A 21,226-nucleotide genomic window follows, 5' to 3' on the forward strand; every position below is an offset into this window, starting at 1 on the left:
AGCTCAGTGGTTAAGGCATTGGACTACGGTTCAGAAGATCCCGGGTTTAAACCCCACAACCACCATGTTGTCCCTGTCGGGCCCTTGAGCGCGGCCCTTAACACTCCACTACTCAGATAAAGATGTAACTCACTCTGGATAAGGGTGTCTGCCAAATTACATAATGTAAATGTATATATGTGTATGTGTAAATGTGTGTGTGTGTATATGTGAGTGTGTAAATGTGTATGTATATATGTGTGTGTGTATATATGTGTGTGTGTGTATATGTGAGTGTATTGGGGTTAGAGCTCCATTTTTAGATTTTGGCACACAGCTGCCTTGGCTGCTTTCTCACATGCTGATAACGTGGTGTCTGTGGTGTCTCCTCATGATGTGGACTTTAGGACCGGACTGACCAGCGCCACTTTGGGCTCAGCCGTGTTTCTGCCTAATGAAGTCATTCTTGTGTTTATCTCCTTTATCTGTTTGTTGTTGCTGGACGTCTGCGGCCGACTGATTACTGATTACTGAGCGTGGCCGTCTCACAATGAGGACGAGGGGATCTACGTGAAAAACTATTAACATGACAGTCAATGAAGTGCGCACACACACACACACACACACATACACACACACCCTGGCCAAATAATAATAAGTTGTATGCTAACTGACTTTAGCTTTGATTACGTCCCTCACCCTCCCTGCCTTAGTCTTAACAACATCCTATAAGATTTATTTCTCGGCTTTGTGATAACGATATACAAATAAAAAATGACCAGATTTATACCAAGAGGTGCATTAATGTTTGGCTGAGATCTTGTACTGATGATGGAGTGAGAGTCCATCCGCTCGGTAAAGTCTTCTACAGGACGTCCCACACAGTCACTGGGGTTAAAGGTCAGGACTCTGTGGTTCCTACCAGACGTTTTGCACCAAGCAGCTTCACCAAGTGTCTAAGCGTTCTCCATTACACTCATTCAGGATGTGTTTCCTCTGTGATGTTGATGTTCAGTTGATGTTCCATCATAATAACGTCCCAGACAGTTCTTAACTGAATCCTAGCCCTAGAATTGTCTCCCTAGATGTTGTCTTTGCTTGAAGCAGGACAATAATGTGACTCTTCTGAAATGTGTGTCTTCAGGACACGTGTGTGTAAGAAATGAGAAGCTCCTCACTGCATCAGACAGGGTTATAGGAGTGATACACATTACATCACTGCAGGAATCAGACGATCAAAGAATCTTTAAGTCTTCACTTTTAATTTAAATCCACACAGTGCCTTTTCTTCCCGGGCAGAGTGCGTCACAGTTCACAGTGTTTGTGATTCGCATATTTAATCGTTTCAAATTGTGATTTTCATTTGATTAATCATTTAGCCCTAAAGAGAACCCTCAAGGAACTCTCAGAGAACCCTGACATTCCTGCACACACCCGTTCTCCTGGACTCACCTGGCGGGTTGTTCCTCCGATGAGCGTGTGGATCCTCAGGTTCTGCGAAAATACTGGAAGCCATTTTGTTTTTGCGAGCGGCGGGTTTCTCCTCCTCATTGCCAAAGGAGATGTTGGAGCCTCCACCTGGTGGACGGAGAACCCTGGAACACACACACACACACACACAGAACTGATGTCATGAAGAGCTACACACTGATTGGGTTGTTCGTCTGGGGGAACCCCACACCAGAATCCAATAGAACCCTAAACAAAATGCTTAGATTTGATTTGAAAATGGGTTCTGAGGAGAGCGTTCTTCATCCTGAATTATACAACTTACAGAACCCATGAAGAACCCTTTATTAGAATATCTAACCTGGGTGTTAAGACGATTCCCAAGAGCGATACTTTACTCTTAAATTATGGGTTCTACTAGGAATATACACTCTGGTTCTAGAGGATTTGGAACTTTTGTTGATTGTGCAGAACCACAAAGATCTGGTGATGATGCAAAATGCTTTTGAACTTTAGTCTGATGTGAAGAGTCTCAGGAGTTAATGAGAGCACAGGAACATATTCCCACTCAGACGCCACGCCAGAACGTCACACCGACCGGAACTAATGAGCCCATGGGCTCCACACACACACACACACACACACACACACTGTATGGAGCCTAAGTTTCTGCAGCAATTAAACATTAATCAGCATTAAAACCCATTAAGAGAAATCTAAGCCATGAAAATGATCACAGAGCTGACACACACACACACACACACACACACTGGTGCTGCTTCTGGTTTGTCTGAGGTGGGTGTGGCCTAATGCAGCCGTGCTAGCCACATCAGCCCCATGTCCTGTCACTTTCACACCAACACTCTTCCTTCTTCTTTAGAAGACATTCTGAAGTTTTAAAAGACATTAAACCCGGATATATTTTTTGAAGTTGCTGCCCGACTGCGTTCGAGATCATTCCATCACTCAGGAGCTCAGCTGCTGTCCGATTCTCCTGACTCACTGCCGGATCAGACTCAGCGCGCGGCTCCTGGACCGAACACATCCGCGCGGTTGGGTTTTATTGCAGTGATACTTTTTTTTTTTTTTTTAAATATACAAACTGATTTCACTTCATTTCACATCCACGTGCCAGTTCTTTAAAAACCATTTAGACATGACTACGCCTAATCAATCACAAACCCTGCCAGTGTAAATACATTTATTTGACTTTCATCATATTATGACATGGCCCCGCCCTGTATAAACCTTCAGGGTTGAATTATTCAGCTCTTTCCATGACGACAAGACTGTTTATGGTATAATAAACCCTACTGCATTTGGGTGGGTGTGTGTGTGTGTGTGTGTGTGTGTGTGTGTTTGGGATGATCTTCAGAAAATTTGAATTGAAACAAAACACACAACACAAAAAGAGCGGAGTATCAAAGTAAAACATCAGAATAAATCGCTACAAAAGAAAGTTTAAAAAAATGCAGGTGAAGGGCGTGGCCTGGCCCCGGGACGGATTCCTTTTTAATGACCTTGTGTGTGGCGATACACACTCACAAGCACGCACCTGGATACTGAGCGAGAGATAAAGATCAGACATTAGTCATATTTGGATGGGATTATTTTTCTGGTCATTCTAATTGATTTAATCAGAGTAAATTAAAATAAAATCACCTAATTTTGTGGGCGTGTCTCACTCTGTGTCATACTGAAAACTCACATACTACAACACACACATTTTATTCTAACGTGTTAAATGTACTGAGCTTTACTTCATACTGTATGAACCAGCACTTGTTGTAGGGGGCGTGGCCACAGCGGCTTGTTAGCAGGTCACGTGACTGATCTGATAGAAAACTCTGGAAACATCTGGAAGCTTCTCTGACATTCGGATGTATTTTATTTCATCATTCTCACGTCTAAACTTGCGGTTTTGGAGAAAAGAGCGCGCACTTCCTGGATCATCTCCACAGGATGTAACTCGGCCTCCATCAGCTCGTCAGATCACACAGGATGGAGATCATCAGACCTGCTCAGTCTGAGCTTTTTATTAAACATCATATTATATAAATGATGCCTCGACTCAGGTGGGACTCAGTCAGTAAGACTGACATCACCGCGTGAAAAAACGATCCTGTGTGGAAAAGAAAAAAAAAACCTGAATAGCGCATGTGTGTGTGTGTGTATGCACACGTGTGTGTGTGTGTGTGTGTAAGGGTTGATGCAGATCCAGGCTGGATGTCTGATCACCAGTCAGTGAATAAACCATTGTAAACCTGTAAAACACACACACACACATACACACACACACCTTTCAGCAAACACTGTAGCACACTGCACATGCATTCGAGCCAAATTCAGGTTTGCAGAAGAACACCATCATGTAGACAAAGGCGGAACCCCACCCAGTCAGGACACACACACTCATACACACACACACACAAACCACATCCTGTACAAATGCGCTGTTTGTCATGACAGAGTTCAGCGAGACAGAAAGACGGACAGATGGACAGAAAGCGCTGTGAATTTAAAGCCAGGAGACGTGTGCATGAAGGTTATAAAGGAGGAAGAGGGAGCTGATGATGATAGATGGAGAGGGGAGTGAAAGCAATGCAATGCAGCAGCGTCTCGGGGAACAATGGAGGATCTGGAGCGGCCCCAGCAGCGACCCAGACGGCCGAGAACAGGCTGAGATTCGAGCTGGGTTTGAGAATAAAGGAGGAACAATAGAGGAACAATCACTGCAGCTCTCAGGGGGCTAATGCCTTTACCAGGGGCACCTGCAATCAGCTGACACACACACACACACACACCATTACACATCCTAACACACACCATCAGCTCAGTAACCCATGCATTTATTATGATGTGAATGATGATGTGGATGATGATGATGATGAACTCGAGTCCCCTGATGCTCGGCCGTGTTACCTGGAGCTGCTCTTGGCCTCGGGGTCCATCCCCTGAAACGTGGTGGTGGTCGTCATTTTCCTTCTCTTCTCCTCTCTTCTCTTTCTTTTCTTTTTTATACTAATAAACCCCTCCTGCACGACTTTAAACACACAACGGCACTCTAACAGGTTACACACCGCTCTCCAGCTCAGCTCAGACCCGCACTGAAGCCTCACACTCGCATTTTTATCGATTAAAGCCCGACATCAGATCTCACAATGAGCCGCACCGCGGGGTCTGCGCTGCGAGCCTCTCCATTCCCGCTCAGGACACGCCCCCAGGCCCGCTGCACCCGCGCTGATTGGTCGACGCGGCTCTCATCCTCGCTCTGATTGGCCGAGACCGCGCTCGGGCTCGCGTCACGAGCGCAGGAGGAAGAAGGAAGAAGGAAGCCGTTAGTCTGAGGTTTAAACCTGATCAAAGTGCTGCGCTGATCAGCGCGAGTTACACACACACACACACACACTGACAGATACACACTCATCAACATTCAGCATCCTTATAATACCAACATCACCACCTTACATCATGTCTCCTACAACCTGTCTAGTGCACTAGTCTGTCTCCTACAACCTGTCTAGTGCACTAGTCTGTCTCCTACAACCTGCCTAGTGCACTAGTCTGTCTCCTACAACCTGCTTAGTGCACTAGTCTGTCTCCTACAACCTGTCTAGTGCACTAGTCTGTCTTCTACAACCTGTCTAGTGCACTAGTCTGTCTCCTACAACCTGTCTAGTGCACTAGTCTGTCTCCCACAACCTGCCTAGTGCACTAGTCTGTCTCCCACAACCTGCCTAGTGCACTAGTCTGTCTCCCACAACCTGCCTAGTGCACTAGTCTGTCTCCCACAACCTGTCTAGTGCACTAGTCTGTCTCCCACAACCTGTCTAGTGCACTAGTCTGTCTCCCACAACCTGTCTAGTGCACTAGTCTGTCTCCTACAACCTGTCTAGTGCACTAGTCTGTCTCCCACAACCTGTCTAGTGCACTAGTCTGTCTCCCACTACCTGCCTAGTGCACTAGTCTGTCTCCCACAACCTGCCTAGTGCACTAGTCTGTCTCCCACAACCTGCCTAGTGCACTAGTCTGTCTCCCACAACCTGCCTAGTGCACTAGTCTGTCTCCTACAACCTGTCTAGTGCACTAGTCTGTCTCCTACAACCTGCCTAGTGGTCAGGGGTAGCTTAGTGGTTAAGGCATTGGACTACGGTTCGGAAGATCCTAGGTTCAAACCCCACAACCGCCAAGTTGCCACTGTTAGGCCCTTGAGCGCGGCCCTTAACCCTCAACTGCTCAGATGTGTAATGAGATAAAAATGTAAGTCGCTCTGGATAAGAGCGTCTGCCAAATGACTAAATGTAAATGTAGTGCACTAGTCTGTCTCCTACAACCTGCCTAGTGCACTAGTCTGTCTTCTACAACCTGTCTAGTGCACTAGTCTGTGTTCTTAACCTGTCTAGTGCACTAGTCTGTGTTCTCAGTCTGTCTAGTGCACTAGTCTGTGTTCTTAACCTGTCTAGTGCACTAGTCTGTGTTCTTAGTCTGTCTAGCGCACTAGTCTGTGTTCTCGACCTGTCTAGCGCACTAGTCTGTATTCTCGACCTGTCTAGCGCACTAGTCTGTATTCTCGACCTGTCTAGTGCACTAGTCTGTATTCTCGACCTGTCTAGTGCACTAGTCTGTATTCTCGACCTGTCTAGTGCACTACTATCACTAAGTCTGGATCTTTTTTATTCCCTACAAAAACTTTATCTAGCCCACTGTACCGTATATTCAACACAGCCCAAACATCCTACCTTCATACACTGTTTTAGATCAAATCTACCCTTCTACATGCTCTTACTGCCCCATACATAAGGGAATAACACAAGCAAGTACACACTAGGTAGTGTTACATTTGGCATTGAAAGTGATTGAACCCCTTTTAAGTACACTATTAGTGCACCATTGTGTGCATTTAAGTCAGCTCTCATTTCTACACCTCACATACAATACTGTATATCCACTAGATCCCTACCTACTATCTTGACACACTTCTTAGGGGAAATAATCTTTTGCAAGCAATAATTTTACAGTACAAGCCCTTCATCCCCATATATAAGGTGCTGCAGTGTGTGGTTAGGGTCCTATAATAAATTCTGTACCTTTTGTGGCCTACATAATATCAAGTATGTCTGTTCATATTAACACACCACTTCTACATGCTACATGGTGCACTATACCTCCAGTTAGGTCCCTATTACACATATAATCATCCTAAATTGGGATAATAAAAAAAAAAAGGCAAGTGGACACTAGGTAGTGTTTAATTTAGCAGAGAACCATACATTTAGTGGTTTACTGAAGAGCACTACTCGGGCTACATCTCGTACAACCTTTACAGCGCACTGTTATGAGCACCTGCAATACAAAGTGTGTAGAAATGCGCTGGTGTAGGAGAAGTTTACATCATTACCATGGTAACATTTAGTCATGTGACTAAAATTTTACTTTTTTTTTTTTTATGTTGAATCTATGTAACTATTAAAACACATTTTTATGCTGCATTTTGTGATTTACACACACACACCTTGGTGTCCAAGACTCAAACCTCAGGCCATGCTTATTACTTTTATACAACTGTTTTATTCGGACACACAAACAAAGAATAACAAAAAAAAACTAATCGACTTTCTGAACACTGCACATTGTAAATGTGACTGAATAAAACCGAGAGGTACAAAAAAGAGAACTACTACATTTATAAAAGATATAAAAGCTGTAAAGTGAATAAAACTAAACTTCAGCTGTGATGGTCATTCATAAGGAGAAAAAAAACAATAATAAATGAAAAAAATAAAAATAAAAACACACAACACCCTGATCAATATGGTCTTAGGGGTTTTCTTGGTCACAGGTCCACATGGGTCAGAATTGAGGATGAAAACTGTTTCATATTACAGAAGTGAGAGAGAGAGAGAGAGAGAGAGAGAGAGAGAGAGAAGAAAAGGAAGAGTTAGAGCGAGGCGAGTGTGTGAGAGAGCGCGAGAGAGAAATTAAACACTGTCCGTGAGGATCTGAGCAGCCGTAATTCAGTCCATGTTTCTTCCACGATGGTTCAAACTTAAACATGTTCGAGGGATTGGTTGGAGGGAACGATGGAGGATCGATGGAGGGATGGAAGTCGTTGTTGCTTTACATCACGCCTCCCGTCTGCTGCTGGAACACATCAATTGTGTCCTCATCCTCCATTTCCAACTGTGAAGCCCAAACACACACAGGAGCAGGTCAGTAAACTCGGCCCTGTCTCTAATGCTACAGCATTACTACTCAGGGCTCTAATTACCCTCACTAAGGCCCGGCCCAAAGCCGGCTGCTTTACTGCTCACGCCACAGCAACATGCTGCAGGTGATTACACAACCACAGCGTAGTGTTTAAAACCAGTTTACAGCTACATGTAACGATGTGGAACGTGGCGAGCGAGTGCTCCTGTCCGTACCTGAGCGGGTGTGTCCGTCTCATTAATGGGCTGTCCGTCAAACCGGAAGCGGATCTGCCTCATCGTGAGTCCCTGCAAAAAAATAAATAAATAAAAGTTTTACATGAATAGGAGTGACATCATAAGACAAACAGGCATGCTGATCAAGCAGAAATTGTTAGAAAGATCCGCCCACAATACTTGCTGGACCCTGCATTCCCCTTCATCGCTTCTTTAAGTGTTTTTACTTTTCAAGATAATAGTACCATACTTGGGTGGTGTGAGAAGCACAGCATTTACACTAATTGTTCAATCACAGCTATGCACGAGCTCAGGTATGTAAAAAGACCTGAAACGACAGCACCTTCATCTGCAAGGTTAATTGTATTTTAGGGAAATGGGTCATCTTGCAAAAACAACAGTGTCATTAACACACAACCCAGACCGGCTTGACAGGAAATGACTTATAAATTAAAACTGATCCACAATTAAAGTCAGACAGATTACATCACAGCCGTTTGGACGACATACCTCGCTGTTTAATTAGTCATTTAAGTAATAATACTTTATGTAGGATGATGCAATATCATTATCACAAGCTCCTTCATTGTGGTTGCATAATTTTAGCCTTACACTTGTTATACATGCTGGGATAGGCCCCGCCCACTTTCACCTGCCACTGGGTGTATAGGAGAATTAAGAGATCATCTCATACACTGCACTGCTAAATCACTTAAACCTTATTACCCGTCACACCTGCATTACTCAGTACTTTTTGTTTCCATTTTCCACATTATAAATATAAAACTATAGACTACATCCCTAGACTTTCTTGATATATACACAATTTATCTCTGCATACAGTAGGGGGGGGGGGACCTTTAGTCATGATAACCCTTCAGTTATGATTCTTTTGCGTGCTGATTCACATAAACACCACACTGACTTCAAAATAGATTTTTTAAACTATTATGTTTATAATAGATATGAACCGGTCAGTTGGTCAGTGATCAGAATCATCTGGTTTTCAGTGTGATCGGACGGGACCGGTGATGAACTAATCGGACTCAGATATAAACCATTATGTACCGAACGCTGGAGCTTCAGAGCGGCTTTACGTTATTGAAAATCGTGCATGTTAGCCTCTGATCTGCCTTTTTCTCCAAACTCTGAGTGTATTGGTCTTGCGCTCACTGTCGAGTTTTGAGGCGGTAATACATCACAGTCTCTTTATGGTCCTACAGGTGGCACTCTCTCAACTATTCACACTGATTTTCATCCTGTGTGGTAGGAGTGAATTAGTTTGTTTAGAAATAATAATTCTGGGGTCTGAAAGAAGTACGCGCTGCTCAGTAACAATGAAGCTTGTGTTTAATTTAATGGGTAAACGCTTGTATATAAAGTTAGTTTGTACTGTTTAAAAGCTGCACTTGGTTTTATGCGAGAAAACTAAAGTTATAAGGAACGCACTATATTTAATAACTTTTTTGCCTTTTACATTATAAATAGGAGAAAATGTAATATAAAATAGTGATTCTTACAGAATAGCAATAGTAACTGAATTGGCACCGAGGTATGTGTGATATTACTGCATCGGGTGGGGATTCCCATCCCTAGTGTGTGTGTGTGTGTATGTGTGTATATTATTTACTGTTTTTCCTCTTATTTGCGTATGTAACAGAGACTGTGTGTGCGAGTGTGTGTGTGTTTTCCACCTGTCGTTCGCAGTAGGCCTTCATCAGTTTGCTGAGCGGCGTGTGCCTCTTGATTTTGAACTGCACCACCGAGCCGTCCTGTCCCGCCACCTTCAGGTTGATGTGTTCGTTATTCTCGGTCTTCACACCTTCCTGCACACAGGGGTGCGGGCCACACACACACACACACACACACACAGGGGGAAGAGGGATGTCAACGACTCAGAGTCAATGAGATATAAAGAATAAAACTTTTTAAGAGTTTATTTTAAATGATCTGATCACTCTGTGGCTGAACAATAAACATACTGTTACACACACACACACACTAACACTGACTGTGTGTAATATATGTATATTATATGATATGTATGTCAATTAATAATGTGTGAAATAAATGAAGAAAAAAAAAACAAAATAAAGGTTAAAAATCACTTTTTAAAACACAGACATGCGCAGAATCCTAAACTCTAACTTCACTCAGTTATAAAGTCTATAAATGACATGCTAGTTTATTACAGTGTATTAGCATTAGCTTATAAAATTATATAAATCTGCTTTTGTAGATACATCAGAACTAAAATATTAAAAATCTAAATTAATAGAACCCCTAAGAATTTCCTCTTGACGTGTTTTAAAAAGTTATAACTAAAATAAAATTTAAATAAAGCTGCTTTATAAACCTGCACAACCTAGCGTGGATGCTAACCGGCCCGTTAGCTTATTAGCCACTTAGCAAACTGGAAAATGCTTATTTTTCTTTGTATTGTTGTCTGGAATGTGTTTAAAACATGAATGTGTGGTAAATGCGTAAATATGTAATAATGTTCAGTAATAAATTCACACACTCGATGTCGCGGTTTATTTACTTATTTTCCTTTTTTTCTCCTCACCTTGGGCTTCTCGTCCGCCATTGCTGTTGTGTCTCTGCTCCTCTTTCTCACGACTCGCTTCTTTTCCCGCCTATATTCTAATGAAGCGCTCCGTCTCTGCACCGTGATTGGCTGAGTCTTGCGTTTTGATTGGCTTCGTGGGGGTATTCTCTAAATAAAGCGTGCGATTGACCAATTGAAAGGCAGAAAAGGCGGGACTTTGTGGAAAACGGGTAGAGGATAAATAATATCCCAAAACCTAGCGCGGACCGTCGCAGGAAATGAGGTCAATTTCCGGGTAGCGTCGGACTGAGATCTAATAGTAATGATTATGTTGGTTTGTATAGTTGTTGGTTTACATACAAACATGCATAAAATCATACTTAAAATGTAATGCCTTTTTTATATTTATAAAACAATTATTTAACATTTTTTATTATTTTTAACTCATTAATTATTAAGAATCATTCAATGAACTGATCTTATCAAAATACTATAATAAAAATAAATGTTTTTTAAACAAATTGCAGTCTTTACACAAAGATCATAAAGAAAAATTAAGAGATTTGACATTATATAGAAAATGGTACATTAACAGTACAGTTTAAACCCTGTCATGCAACATCCTGCAGCAAATCCGACATCATAAATCATAACCAGAGATTTTATCGCTGAATATATTTCTGTCAAAGATGATTAGTCTAAAGGTAAGAATGGAAAATGGAGAATATGCAGCAGTCTTAGAACATTGAAGACAAGGAACGGGATGTAAAATGATATCTAAGAGGTCATACACTAAGCTTGGTGAGATCAATAGGATCAGTGGTGAGAAAGAAGAAGCATTACATCATACACACACTACTATTACAAGCACTTCCTCCAAACGCAGCATAAAAACCAGACAGAGACGATGAGAGAAGCCACAGTGAGGCCAACAGTTACTCTGAAGCAGTAACAGGGCACAGTGTGGGGGAGTGGAGTGGAGGCGGAGCAAAGGGCAGGGGGCGTGGCTAGAAGGAAACAACTGCTCAGTCAAGATGTGCCAAGACAAAACAAGGGCTATGTGCGGTGCTTTTTTTTTTTAGGGCTTTTTGGGGGCTTAACATGCTCAAAAAGTCATGAAAATCATGACAGAGGTTGGAATCGACCGTCATTAGGACCCCTGAGCGGCTGGGCCCTGGGTGTGGCACATCTATGCATGTATACATATCAAACCGTGTACACATTTAGACCTTTTGGAGCTAAACAACTTTTGCTATGCATTTTCGATCTACTGAATAGGAAGTCAGTTACCTTAGGTTGTTTGCAAAAAGCACCCAATGAATTTGAGCAGTCAGCACCAAACCAGGCCAGTATGATCCCAAGACATTGTGGATGCAAAATTCTAAAGGTCTTTTTGACATCCCAAACAGTTCAGCCGTGGCGAGGCCTTAAGCTTACGGTGAAAAGTGGCCTAACAACTTCCTTAGTTTTATATATAAATAGCTATATATTATGTCATAATGGTATTATTATTTTCCCTTTAAACGCATGTGCCCATTGTCTTTCTGGTGCAACACAGGAGTTCGGACCAGCCTGATGGGGGTGAATACTTACAAGCAGCACGTTTCAGTTTTTTATGTTTTTTAAAGCACTGCTGCTTTTCAGTCTCTATGATTTTAGCTTCGATTACACACTTACTGTGGTGTCCAGAGTCCTGGAATATAAAACCCTCCATAGATGTGATCCTCTGGTGGTTCAGTACATTCAGGTGGTCAGCTGACTTCACTTTATTGCCCCATAACGTTACTGAGTCTAAACCTGAGTAACTGATCAACCCCAGATCATAACACTGTCTCCAGAGGCTTGTACAGTGGACACTATGCATGATGGGAGCATCGCTTCATGTCCTTCCCTTCTCACCCTGACACGCCCATCACTCTGGAATAGGGACTCAGTCTGGACTCATCAGGTCACATGACCTTTCTCCATCACTCCAAAGTCCAGTCTTTATGATCCCTAACAAACTGAAGACTTTTATTCTGATGAGACTCAATAACAATTGACCAGGCAGTGGATATCTGAAGAGCAAAACAATCTATAATAACAGCAAGTGTCGTTTGTAATCCAGACCAGTCTGATGACCTACTTTTTATTCACATAACATTCATTTGAGCCATAAAGTATTGGGGTCTAGTGTAGTTTAAACAACCCAGAGCGGTTTAACATAAATCATTCCATCTGGTCCCATCACATGATTTACGAAAAACAGTCGAGGTTCCTTTCACTATCGCTCCTTTATACTGTATTTACATCATCATGCTGAACCTGTTCATCCAGACATGTTACTATTTATATCCCTAAAAGATAAAGAGTTAAACAAATATTTAGTATTCATGTCACCTCTCCTTCTTCTTCTTCTTGGAAAAAGAGTGCAAACTTCTCCTTCATTCACACACCCCACTCAATCATGTCTCAACAGCCACGCCCATTATTGTTTTCTACACCAGGACTCAATTACATGAGCAGGATTATTGTACGCACTATTCATCTATATCCTTGATTTATTTTTTTCTATTTCTGAAACTTTAAAATGCATGAGGGTGTTCAAATCAAAGCGGGACTTTTATTCCCACTTTTTTTCTCTGTATAATCCCCAGATACACTAATGCACTTATCCCAGTGTCTCACTAGAGCTTGGACACCATCAAGGGAGAAAGTTTCCTCAGTACACCGGAGTCATGATCGGACTGTCTGTCTGATTCACGTCTGAAACGCCGGCCTCCCAGGAACTCCTTTAATGTCTTTTCCAAACGTGAAAATGTCTTCTGCAAGTCAGTGACGTCGATTTTTGTAGACCAGGTGTTCCACTCTCTGAATGTTTAAAGCACTGTTTAAAGCGTTTGCACCAGTCAGATGTTTTACTGCGGCTGAGAGTCTCCTCACCGCACTGTGACTGAAGTTACTCGTATTAAACACATCATCTATATCATCCGAGAGGACGTCCTCATGGGTCACTTTCGTTTCAGTGAAACTGCACTCGAGACAGAAGAATAACCGGAACTGGTCTTACATAACACACAGCTGTCCCGGCCATTGTGTAACCAAACTGATAGCGATAGTTCCTGATCTCCGTGATTAAACTTTCCACTCACTTCCATTGTTTTATATAAATATCCAGCGTCCTTCATCATGCGCCAATATCAATAAGTACATGCTCAATAATATGTGCTGATACAGCGCTCTCATCTCAATAACATCTCACAATTATCTCACAATAACTCGATGAATGAACAGTTGAATTTGTTCATTACAGCAGCACGAGTGTGTGTGAAAGCATTTAACAGATCTGTTCTTCTGTTCAGGACTCAATCAGTGGCTTTGCTTCCACTTTAATTAACCTTTAAAGAGGTTCAGATGTCTGAGTGACAGACACACACACACACACACACACAAAACAGAGAGAGAGAGAGAGAGAGAGAGAGAATGAATTAAATTTCAAAACCATGTTGTAATGCCGGCGTCCTCTGCTGCCTGCAAGTGGAATTACAAACAAACTGTTAACTAACGGCTAATAAAAAACATTGAGGGATTCCAACTTAAAGAAATTAATACAATTTAGTAGCTATAAGCAGACCAACATGAATTTCACTAATAAATCACCATAAATGCATCATATTCTTAAAAACAATACTATAACTACTAAAAACAGTAACTCATTAGCTGAAACACTAAAGTTTGGGATCGCTGGCAAATTTCTTTGCTCTTGTTTAATGATTTATTTTCTACATTTTACACCAAAACTATAAATAAAACACATGGCATTGGGTGATTATGTAACAACAGCACCAACATTCAGCTGTTATTCTAAGACGTGAAGCTCAGCTGTTCTGGATCAGTTCTCACAAGAACAGTATTGTGTCGCGTGTGTTTGTAAAACCCATCACATGATGAAACTGTCTCTCATGAAGACCAAAACTGAGCTCTGCTGCAGAGGAGAAGTTCATTTAGAGTCACCAGCCTCAGAAATCACCAATTAACAACCAGCAGCTCAGATTAGAGCCGTTATGAAGCTTTACAGAGCAGAAGGAGCAGATAAACATCTCAATATCAACTGTTCAGAGGAGATTATTGTGTGTTTGGGATAATAAACACCTTCAGTATTGTTTTACAGTGTAGAGAGAAATAAACATCAGGGACGAGCATGGAGTTAGAATAAGGGGAGTACAAACTTTTGAGCGGTAGTGTAGATAGAATGTCAATTACAAGATGAAACCGATGCTAATCTGTCAGGCTACACGCTTCCTGGTCCGCCATATTTGCTGCAGGAAAAAATAACAAGAAAATTAATAACGAATGAATTTAATAATAAAAACACTTTGATAGTAAACAGGAATGTGTTTATTTTAAACATTACAAATGTAGAAAAACTTGTTGTTGAAAAAGTTTGTCCAATAAAACGGCAGTTTGACGTTGAGTCTGAGTGACAGTCGGTGTGTCAGTGCTGCTGGTGATCAGTGTGTCACAGTATAAACACTTCAGAAGGAGAAAAACACTTCAGTATAAAGATTTAACACAAATCAACAGGAGTCCCACAGTGAGGTGTGAGAGGAGACGTAGAGTGGAGCGTCTCCAGGACGCAGATCAGAACCACACCATCAGTGTCGAGGTCCACATCACACACACACACACACACACACACACACACACACACACAACACCAACATCTCCATCCAGTCCAGGCAGCAGGATGAACCCCTCCATCTCCTTCCTCCTTGATCTTCTTCTGAGCTTCAGAGCCGAGCTCCTGCCGTTCCTCACTCCACCACCTCGCTGTAGTAGTAGCGCTGAGCGTTAGCACTCAGGCTCCAGCCCGCGGCGCGGGACTCGAGCAGCTCGAGCAGCAGCAGGCGGCTCATGGAGCTCAGCTCCTCCTGCAGGAACCCGTCTCTCAGGAGGAAGAAGAGCTCGTCCATCCGCCTGGGGTTCTGCTTCTCCAGCTGCTCGCCGACGCGGTGTAACTGTAGCGCCAAGCAGTCCACCTGCACGCGCACACACACACGCGCGCATGTCAGGGTTAAACCACTTAGGTACTCCAATCACACATCTGTTTATTTAGGACAGAAGTAATGGCACCCTGTAAAGGTAGGACAGATTATTACGATATAAAGTGCTGATAACTGTCTCACCTCCACCTCATTAACCAGAGCGTCAGGCTGAGCCAGTCTGAACAAACAGTCATACACCGGCTCCACCAGCGCAGCCATCGGGCTGTTATTCACCTGCACACACACACACACACACACACACGTGAGTTTTGTCCAATAATTTAAGAAGTTGTTAAATTTACCGATACGCACACTCACTGCGTCCATAAACACACACACACACACACCTTGAGACTGTCGAAGATGTTACTGAGGAGCGAGACGACACACACCCACTCGTGCAGCGATCTCCGCCGCGTCTCCTCTCGTCTGGTGAACTCCTGCTGCAGTCGAGTCAGCACGCTCCTCCTAAATACACTCGTATTGCTCCGCTTCGCCTCCACCTGCGCACACACACACACACACACACACACACACACGTTCCATCATCAACATATTTTTCAGCAGTTTTAAACAATTCAAAAAAGTAGTTTCTCCAAATTCAACACAAAATGCTACTTTTATTAACGACTACAGCATCAAAATGATTTAACCCCCTGATGAGAAAAATCTTCCATTAGCTATTACAAGCTGCCGCAGGTGTGATATGTGTATGTACAGGTATATATATACAGTACAAGGACTAAGAAACACTGGCCACTTTACTGTTGGAGGTTTCTTGGATAATTTTGACCAGTCTGGTGGCTAATCTTCATTGATGGCACATTCCACCAGTAAGAGCAGAGTGTGAAGGTTTAATTAGCAGAGTAATGGCACAGTTTAGCTTTAAGTATTGCAATGCACACAACATTATGTGTGACATATCACAGTTCAAAAGAGGACAAACTGTTTGTGCGCGTCTCACTGGCACATCTGTGACCAAGACAGCAAGTCTTTGTGATGTATTAAGTCTCACGGTATTCAGGCTAACAACAGCTCACCACCAAGAGCGTCAGGCGGACCATCAAGAAGGACGAACCATTCAACAGGAGTAACTGTGGACGCAAGAGGAAGCTGTCTGAAGGGGATGTCTGGGTGCTAACACCCGATTGTATCCAAAAAAACATAAAACCACAGCTGCCCAACTCACTGCAGAATTAATTGTGCACTTTAACTCTCCTGTTTCCACCAAAACTGTTTCTTTGGGAGCTCCACAGGGTCAGTGTACATGGCCGGGCTGCTATAGCCAAACCTTTGGTCACTCGTACCAATGACAAACGTTGGTTTCAATGGTGCCAGCAGAAAAAATCTTGGGCTGTGGACAATGTGACACATGAATTGTCCTCTGATGAGTCCACCTTCCCTGTCTTTCCCACATCCGGGGGAGTTACGGTGTGGAGAAGCCCCAAAGAAGCGAACAGTACCACCCAGACTGTTGCATGCCCAGAGTAAAGCATGGGGGTGGATCAGCGATGGTTTGGGCTGCAATATCATGACATTCTCTACGCCCAATACTTGTGCTAGATGTGTGCGTCACTGTCAAGGAGTACCGAACCATTCTGGAGGACCATGTGCACCCAATGGTTCAAATATTGTATCCTGAAGGTGTGTTTCGGAGGAGCGAGTCAGGAAACGTTTTCCTCCAACAGTATCACGTAGTGACCTGACGACTATTCTGCAAGAAAAACGACTCAAAATCCCTCTGACCACTGAGCAGGACTTTTCTCTGTCATTCATAAGACATTTAGGCATTTTGGCAGATGCTCTTATCCAGAGCGACTTACAATTTTTTTTCCTCATTACACATCTGAGCAGTTGAAGGTTAAGGGCCTTGCTCAAGGGCCCAACAGTGGCAACTTGGTGGTTGTGGGGTTTGAACCTGCGATCTTCCCAACCGTAGTCCAATGCCTTAACCACTGAGCTACCCCTGGTGCAAAAGGAGAATAGGCTTCAGGTCCCCATGACCCTGAATACAGGATAAAGCGGTATGGAAGATGAGTGAGTGAGTGAGAGTGTCCAACCTCTGTGTATATATATATATATAGCCAGACATGAGCTTCTGCCAGTGTTTTTGAGAGATCTTAACCTGTTCCTCATGGGCAACGGCCTCTAGTTTAGTAAGACTTTGAGTTTTTTCGTGCTGCAATTGCTTTTTTCAAAATTTATTTAAGTTAGGTGACCATGATGGCCTCTCTAAAACCCTACAGGACTTCATGTGAAACCAAGCCTTGGTGGACTTTGAGGTATGCTTGAAATCACTGTCCTGTTGGAAGATTCAATGACACAAAGCGCACAAAACGCGGTCCATAAAGACATAGACGAGCGGGTTTGGTGTGGAAGAACTTGACTGTCCTGCAGAGTCCTGACCTCAACCCAACAGAACAACTTTGGAATGACTTAGGGCGGAGACTGAGAGCCAATCCTTTTCGTCCAACATAATGTGTCTGACCTCACAAATGCACTTCTGGAAGAACAGTAAAAAAATGGTTAAAGCCGTTATAACTTCAAAGGGGGCGGGGCCAACATCATATTAAAGGGGTCATACGGGCCTACATGCACTTTTTTAAGCTGTTTGGACTGAACTGTGTGTTAGGAGAGTGCGTACACAACCACTCTACGATGATAAAGAGCCGCCCAGTGGTTTTCTTTTCGTTTATTACAGTAACATCCCCCTTCTGAAATCGGGCCAATCACAAATGCCTGTCGATGTGACGCCACACCACAAGAACCGGCTCCTACACAAGTTGATTGACACTGGTGTTTTAGCAAAGACCCGCCCCGAGTGAGAAGAAGCTGTCGGCCATCGTTTTTCGCCGCTGGAGCAAAATGGCGCCTAAGCGAGTGTTGTGTACAGTTGTTGGGTGTGATAGCGAACACAGCAGTCGTCATTCACTACCTAGGGTTAGTGACCTAGGGTACCTACATAGGGTTAGGTATCTGAGCCACTGAGACGCAGTGGCTGAATTTAGTTTTTAAAGCTAACATCCCCGCCGATCTACCTAAATGCGTTCATGTTTGCGATAATCATTTTTCACCAGACTGCTTTATAAACGCGGGTCAATATAAAGCAGGTTTTACTAGGAAGCTGCTACTAAAAATGGATCTGTACTAACGCTTCGTGTTCCTGCTTCATCTTCACCAGGCTCAGTGAGTGTGATTTATTTTACTATGACTCTTTGCAGATCGCCTTTTCTAATAATCACGATGAATGCGGAGTGTAAGTTAACTTATACTCTCATAGAACATGGTTATGGCTTCTCTATGTACATCCGTCTCTATATAATCCCTAATCGCCCGTTTATAATAAACAATGCATTAAGGTGACTGTCTAGTTGCAAACTGTGTACGTAGTCGGAAAACTATATTATGCTTACCTTTGTTACGTTAGATGGTTTATAACGATGTCTGTCGAAGATTAAGAAGTCATGTAAACACATCAGTAAACACATCGCGTCCGTATCTCTCTCAGTAAGCTTCTCCGCTTTATGTTGTTGTTGCTCGCGGCAGCGTAACAGCCCGTTAATTCATTCCCATGCAGTGATGAGAGACAAATCGAGACGATGCATGTCCATCCTTTTAATTTCTGCGTTGTCAGGTGATATTACAAACTTCCGCGTAGGTTCCGTACTTAAATCAAACCAAAAACGACTGAAGAAAACAGGCTCAGGCTCTATATTTCAGCGTTTTCCAGTTTGGACTGCTTTACCCACAAAGCACTGCGTTGTGGGCAATGCTTTGTGGGTAATGCAGTCCAAAGCATTGCCCACACTGGACTACACTTCCGTGGCTATACCCCACGTGTGTTGTGAAGACACGCCCCACAGAACTGGGGGGGGTGGGCTCAGCAGAGGTCATGAGCATTTAAATTAGCATGTACTGAAACAGGTTGCTGAGAACAGAGCTAGTTTTTACAAGGTAAAAGTAGTGTTTTTTTTTACAAAATCCTTTAGAATTTTTAATTAACGTATAATACAAACTTTTCATTAGGACCCTAAAGATCATATTAACATTTAATGAACAATGGGATGTGTAGGACCTTTAAACCCTATGGATTAAGAATTAAAAAGGATGTTACTCAAGTTTATATGCATGTGAAGGCAGGTGAGCCAATACTTTTGCAATATAGTTCATTTAAGTCCTGCAAAAGTTTCATTTAATATAGACAGACAGACAGACAGACAGGAATGTTTCTGAGACAGGTCTCTGGTCCTGAAACATAAAGAGATCACTGAGAGAGTGAGTTCTGACCCAATGTACAGACAAAACCGTCCTTTTATTTATATAGATAGTCTGATATTGGGATAAACTCTGCCCCTTACACCTGCACTCAGCCCCGCCCCCAGGGGTAACAGTGGGACGCTGTGGTCTCACCTGCACTAAACTACAGCAGATGTGTCCTGCGTCTCTGCACAGGGACGAGTCCATCAGAGCCTGGTCCACGATCAGATCACACAACTTCACCAAGTCCACCGTGCTGGGGTCTGTGAGCGCGCACACACACACACACACACACACACACAGAAGAAATACAGACTCATTATTAATACTGTAAATTTAGTATTAAACCATCTCACACACACTCAGGTGTAAATCTGATCTTATCTCACTGTCAGGGGTGTGTGTGTGTGTGTGTGTACCTGTCAGTGCTGCTCTCAGCATCTGCTGTGTCTCAGGGTGTAAAGCCTGCTCCATCCTCACACTCACAGCCTTCTGCCCTGTAACACACACACACACACACACACACACACATGCAGTATAAACACCTGAGCTCCTCCCACATAAACACGTCACTTCACATGTCACATGATCTCCCCGGGGTCTGTGATTAAAGCGCGCGCGGTTCGCTACAGACGGTCTGTGAATTAAACACGCGCTCTAAAGGCTGCAGTACCTCCTCGAGCGCGGCGCGCGCTGCAGCTCCTGCACACGGCACACTGAGGCCCCGCCCCCTGCTGGACCGGACTGGTCACCTCAGAGACCGCCTGAGTCAAAATAACACACACACACACACACACACACTGATCAGTCACGAATCATATGTTTTATTTTTATGTAAATTATTTTGAAGATGTGAAAATAATTTCACTTTAATCTGCCCGAAAACGGGGTGACATGTGCGCATGCGCACTGAGCTCAAGCTCACTGTTCTCCATTAAAGATATTAATATTTATTATTATCACTTATTTACCCAATAGTTATTAACACTAGATGTGTATAAAAAGTGAATTCTTCTTCTTATTATTATTAATAATAATATTATATTAATATAATATTATTATAGTGAACTGCTGACAATATTTCAAAATATAAATAAATATAAATTCAAGATCTAACTATTGTTATTTAGAGTGTATATCTGAAGGAAATGACATCATCACAACACACCAACATAACCCAGACCATGCAGTATTTGCAGAGCTATATGGAGATATTTACTTTCTCTGCAATATAATTATTATGCTTGCAAAAAATTTTCCCACAAATGCAAAGTTATTTTCAAGAAGATATCAAAATCTATATTAAATCTTTATCTACCTCCTTTAACAAAAAGGTAATTAAAACCTTAAATGTATGCTCACTTTTTGATGTTTTTGTATAATTTGTTTCTGATAATGTTGTGAGGAAAGATTATGTTATTTATGTGATTTGTTTTTTTGCTATGTATTGTTGGGCTATCCTTGAATCCTTGCGTTACTTCCTGATCAAAGTAACTAGTTCAGTACTTTTCCACTGCAGAAAATGAAAACTCCTTTGTGATTCCTCA

The 21,226-nt window shown here is 42.7% G+C and overlaps 3 protein-coding genes across 3 annotated transcripts in view; all 3 read right to left on the reverse strand.

The window, feature by feature from the left end:
- The window catches only part of jpt1a (Jupiter microtubule associated homolog 1a), a 10,289-nt gene extending 5,657 nt beyond the window's left edge, over positions 1–4,632 (reverse strand). Inside the window, exons 1-2 of the mRNA XM_053498942.1 lie at positions 4,351–4,632; positions 1,432–1,574 (exon numbers count right to left, since the gene is read on the reverse strand). Of these exons, the coding sequence (XP_053354917.1) occupies positions 1,432–1,574; positions 4,351–4,406 (199 nt within the window). The 5' untranslated portion in view covers positions 4,407–4,632. The remainder of the gene's footprint in view (positions 1–1,431; positions 1,575–4,350) is intronic.
- A 2,029-nt stretch (positions 4,633–6,661) lies between these two features.
- On the reverse strand, positions 6,662–10,491 carry sumo2a (small ubiquitin like modifier 2a). The gene is made up of 4 exons (XM_053497611.1): positions 10,417–10,491; positions 9,545–9,676; positions 7,851–7,922; positions 6,662–7,608 (listed from the first exon to the last, which is right to left on the reverse strand). Exons 1-4 carry the CDS (start codon positions 10,435–10,437, stop codon positions 7,546–7,548), a joined length of 288 nt encoding a protein of 95 aa, XP_053353586.1. The 5' UTR covers positions 10,438–10,491; the 3' UTR covers positions 6,662–7,545.
- A 4,261-nt stretch (positions 10,492–14,752) lies between these two features.
- On the reverse strand, positions 14,753–20,363 carry mif4gda (MIF4G domain containing a). Its single transcript, XM_053497792.1, has 5 exons — positions 20,099–20,363; positions 19,833–19,942; positions 15,770–15,925; positions 15,564–15,656; positions 14,753–15,416 (listed from the first exon to the last, which is right to left on the reverse strand). The coding sequence occupies exons 1-5, from the start codon at positions 20,151–20,153 to the stop codon at positions 15,192–15,194; spliced, it is 639 nt and encodes a 212-aa protein (XP_053353767.1). The 5' UTR covers positions 20,154–20,363; the 3' UTR covers positions 14,753–15,191.
- Positions 20,364–21,226: the final 863 nt, after the last annotated feature.

Source organism: Clarias gariepinus, chromosome 6 (assembly GCF_024256425.1).
Source record: "Clarias gariepinus isolate MV-2021 ecotype Netherlands chromosome 6, CGAR_prim_01v2, whole genome shotgun sequence".
Taxonomy (NCBI): domain Eukaryota; kingdom Metazoa; phylum Chordata; class Actinopteri; order Siluriformes; family Clariidae; genus Clarias; species Clarias gariepinus.

Bases quoted from the DNA above. Each gene is read 5' to 3' on its own strand.
- sumo2a (XM_053497611.1), bottom strand. From the start codon at position 10,437: ATGGCGGACGAGAAGCCCAAG. The intron at 9,677-10,416 runs GTGAGGAGAAAA...CCCTGTGTGCAG, and splicing joins TGGCGGACGAGAAGCCCAAG to GAAGGTGTGAAGACCGAGAA. The intron at 7,923-9,544 runs GTGGAAAACACA...ATTTTTTTGCAG, and splicing joins AGGCCTACTGCGAACGACAG to GGACTCACGATGAGGCAGAT.
- mif4gda (XM_053497792.1), bottom strand. From the start codon at position 20,153: ATGGAGCAGGCTTTACACCCTGAGACACAGCAGATGCTGAGAGCAGCA. The intron at 15,926-19,832 runs GTGAGACCACAG...GTGTGTGCGCAG, and splicing joins TCTGCTGTAGTTTAGTGCAG to GTGGAGGCGAAGCGGAGCAA. The intron at 15,417-15,563 runs GTGAGACAGTTA...GTGCGCGTGCAG, and splicing joins CTCTGGTTAATGAGGTGGAG to GTGGACTGCTTGGCGCTACA.